The sequence below is a fragment of the Citrus sinensis genome, chromosome 1 (assembly GCF_022201045.2).
Source record: "Citrus sinensis cultivar Valencia sweet orange chromosome 1, DVS_A1.0, whole genome shotgun sequence".
In the NCBI taxonomy this organism is placed as follows: Eukaryota; Viridiplantae; Streptophyta; class Magnoliopsida; order Sapindales; family Rutaceae; genus Citrus; species Citrus sinensis.
Window position 1 is genome coordinate 6,090,872 of NC_068556.1, and position 3,824 is coordinate 6,094,695.

At 36.1% G+C, this 3,824-nt stretch overlaps 1 protein-coding gene across 1 annotated transcript; it reads left to right on the forward strand.

Moving 5' to 3' along the window:
* The first annotated feature begins 1,205 nt into the window (after positions 1–1,205).
* LOC127901436 (uncharacterized) lies at positions 1,206–2,927 on the forward strand. The gene is made up of 2 exons (XM_052438760.1): positions 1,206–1,552; positions 1,652–2,927. The coding sequence occupies exons 1-2, from the start codon at positions 1,206–1,208 to the stop codon at positions 2,925–2,927; spliced, it is 1,623 nt and encodes a 540-aa protein (XP_052294720.1).
* Positions 2,928–3,824: the final 897 nt, after the last annotated feature.

The window sequence follows — 3,824 nt, forward strand, 5'->3', positions numbered from 1 at the left end:
CACTTTAACTGGAATTGATGGATACAATGTCAATGTAGATTTGGGTTTTTCTCATTTTCCCCATTTCTCGAAATTGCATTTTAAATTTTGCATGATGCTTTTAATTTTGGGCCTAACTTATTCCATTTAATTAGCGCTTGATAAAGATACATATTAACAAAGGGTCAATTCATCAATCCTTTCCCTGTAATGTACTTGCTAGACTTAGTATAAATGCAATATCTCACATGCAAACCCTTCAACAACAACAAGTATTGTCCTTAATCTTTTTTTATGCGATTTCCCTTGTACAGCTCTCTGACATAGTAATTAACAATCTGTCGCTTTTGAAGAATCACAAAAGTTTACGGTGTAACAGCTGTCTTCATTTGGTAATTCTCTTAAATCACTCACTTACTTTCAATTTATATTATCGTTGTGTTCTGAGTTTTACTTGTACTGAGATGTTTTAAATATTGACATGCATAGTTTTACTTTCGTTTTTGTTGCATAGACTGTTCTGGAATAAAATTTTTTATTCTAATATATACTTTTGTTTGTTCTAATATGAAAAAGAAATTTTGAAAAATGTGGATGTGGCATGTTTTGTTGGCTTGCTGAATGTGTACATGTAAGTTAGATTTGCTGGCTTGGTGAATGTGTACATGTATGCTCTGTTGGCTTGTTGAATGTGTACATGTATGCTCTGTTGGGTTGCTGAATACTTAGATATATGCTCTGTTGGGTTGCTGAATGCGTACATATATTTAAGTGAGTCTAAACAAATAGAATTTAGATTTATTTTGTAATTTGTATTTTTTAATTTAAACCTAAAGTTTGGAGTTATTTGTGCAATTTAAGTAAACTTATTAAACTAACAACATCTAACAAATGAACAGGTAACAATACAAGTTACGGACAAAACTTGGATATTCTGTGATAGATTGTCTGATGAGTATAGTGATGGGGTTGATGATTTCTTGGAGTTTGCCATTCTTAATTCTGAAAATAGAATGTCAATTAGATGTCCTTGTACCACTTGTTGTAATATGGAGTTTTTGAGTCCTCAACAAGTGAGGCTACATCTATTTAAAAAAGGTTTTCTAGAAAATTATTTAGTTTGGAATTGGCATGGTGAGGTGGACCGGAAACCTACCTCTGTAAAATGCCAAGACCAGCCACAAAATCAACGTTTTAGATGTCCGGATTATAGTTATGTAGATGACATGGTTCATGATGCTTTTGAGCATTGTGATAAAGATCCTAGTTCTTTTAAGAATGTGCTTGAAGATGCTGAAAAGCCTCTATATCCGGGTTCAAAGCATTCAAAGTTATCGAGTCTAATGAAACTGTACAATATAAAAGGACTTTATGGTTGGTCTGATAGTGGGTTTTCAGTTTTATTGGAAGTGCTTAATGAGATATTGCCAAATGATAATAGTTTGCCTAAGTCCATGTATGAGGCCAGAAAAATAATGAAGCTATTAGGCTTAGATTATGAGAAAATACATGCATGTCGAAATGATTGCATTCTTTATAGGAATGAGTTCGAGAATCTTAGTGAATGCCCAAGGTGTGGAGCATCTAGGTGGCAAATAAGAAAAGATGGATAAAAAAAAATTAGAAAGGGGGTCTCTAAAAAGGTGTTATGGTATTTTCCTATAATTCCTAGGTTGAAAAGAATGTTTCAATCACCACAAACTGCTGAGAACTTAACATGGCATGAAAATAAAAGAATTAGAGATGGCAAGCTTCGCCACCCAGCAGATTCACCAGCTTGGCAGTTAATTGACAAGAAATGGACTGATTTTGCCCAAGAGCCGAGAAATCTTCGGTTCGCTTTATCATCTGATGGGATTAACCCACATAGCACACTTAGCACTACTTATAGTTGTTGGCCTGTTACATTGATAACATATAACCTTCCTCCGTGGCTGTGTATGAAAAGAAAATTTATGATGTTGTCTCTACTGATATCTGGTCCTAAACAACCTGGAAATGACATAGATGTATACCTAGCACCATTGATTGAGGACTTAAAAACCCTATGGGATGTAGGCGTTGATGTGTTTGATGGTTATAGGAAACAAACTTTTAATTTACGAGCTGTGTTGATGTGGACAATTAGTGATTTTCCAGCTTATGGAAACTTGTCTGGGTGTACTGTTAAGGGGTATTATGGTTGTCCAGTTTGTGGGATAAACACATGTGCATGTTGGCTACCGCATAGTCGGAAAATGTCATATATGGGTCATAGGCTGTTTATTGAAAATTCTCCTAAGCCTTTGTCTGGTACAAGTATCTTAAACTTGGTGGCTGACATTGACACCAAGTTTGGGAAAAAGGTCCAAAAAAAGCGTAAACGGGGTAAGGTTGAAGGTCACAATAAGGGTAAAGGTGAGGGTAACAGTAAGGGTAAAAGTGAGGGTGAGGGTGATGTTGAGGGTGAGGGTGAGGGTGAGGGTGAGGTTGAGGGTGAGTGTGAGGGAGATAGTGAGATTGAAGGTGAAGGTGAGGGTAAAGGGGATGTAGCTCAGTTGCTGTACAAAAAGAGATCAATCTTCTTTGATTTAGAATATTGGGAGCATTTGTTAGTTCGCCATCAACTAGATGTGATGCATATTGAGAAAAATGTATGCGAGAGCATCTATGGCACATTACTCCAACAACCGGGGAAAACAAAAGATGGAATTAATGCTAGAAAAGATCTTACACATCCAGACCTTAGAGAAAAAATTAACAAAGCATTGATTGTATTAGCTCCTGATGAACAAAACAAAGTCCTGCCCCCTGCCCCGTACACTTTAAGTAAAAAGGAAAAAAAAATGTTTTGTGAAACCTTGCAAAGTGTTAAAGTTCCTGATGGCTATTGTTCTAATTTTAGAAATATTATTTCAATGGAAGATTGTCGTCTTCACGGGCTTAAGTCTCATGATTGTATACCTTGATGCAACAACTACTACCATTAGCAATTCGAAATTGTTTACCTCAAAATGTCAGATCTGTTATAATCAGGTTGTGCCTCTTCTTTAATTCTTTGTGTTCTAAGGTAGCAGAGCCCAATTCTCTAGACCAATTGCAAAAAGCACTTACAATCACCTTATACAATTTAGAACAATCTTTCCTACCTGCCTTCTTCGATATAATGGTCCATTTAACAGTCCATCTAGTTGAAGAAGTTAGATTATGTGGCCCGGTTTACCTTCGATGGATGTATCCATTTAAGAGAGAAATGAAACCTATAAAGGACTATGTACGCAACCGATACCGTCCTGAAGGTTGCATTGCAGAGTGCTATATTGCTGAGGAAGCACTTGAATTTTGTGTTGAATACCTTTCAAATTGTAATTCAATCGGACTACCTACTGGTTGTCTAATTGATTTTACAATCGAAAGGCCACTCGGATGTGCAAATATTAAAGTGGTTGATGGCCCTACATTGGCGCAAGCGCACCGATGTGTTCTGGTGAACACCCCCGAGATTCAACCATACATAGAGTATGTGACTGAAAATTTGAACCTCTTTTTCGTTAATTTTTTTTCAATTTTAATAATTCTGTTGGTATAATTTTAGGGAGCATTTGGCCTTATTGCAATCAACACACCCTCGTCAATTAAAAAAGCCTTTATGGTTGCCAACCGAGCACTCCCGTACGTTTACTGATTGGCTGAAACAAAAGGTTAGATTAACTTCATTAGATCTAATAAAAGTATCCAAGTAAAAGCACACAAACTTTTCTCTTTCAACTAATTATTGTGATTTTATTAATTGAACAATAGGTAACAACTGATAAAGCAAATAATGTAGTGGTTGACGAAAAAGTATGGTGGCTGGCAAACAAACC

Bases quoted from the DNA above. Each gene is read 5' to 3' on its own strand.
- LOC127901436 (XM_052438760.1), top strand. From the start codon at position 1,206: ATGGTTCATGATGCTTTTGAGCATTGTGATAAAGATCCTAGTTCTTTT. The intron at 1,553-1,651 runs GTGTGGAGCATC...TATAATTCCTAG, and splicing joins AATCTTAGTGAATGCCCAAG to GTTGAAAAGAATGTTTCAAT.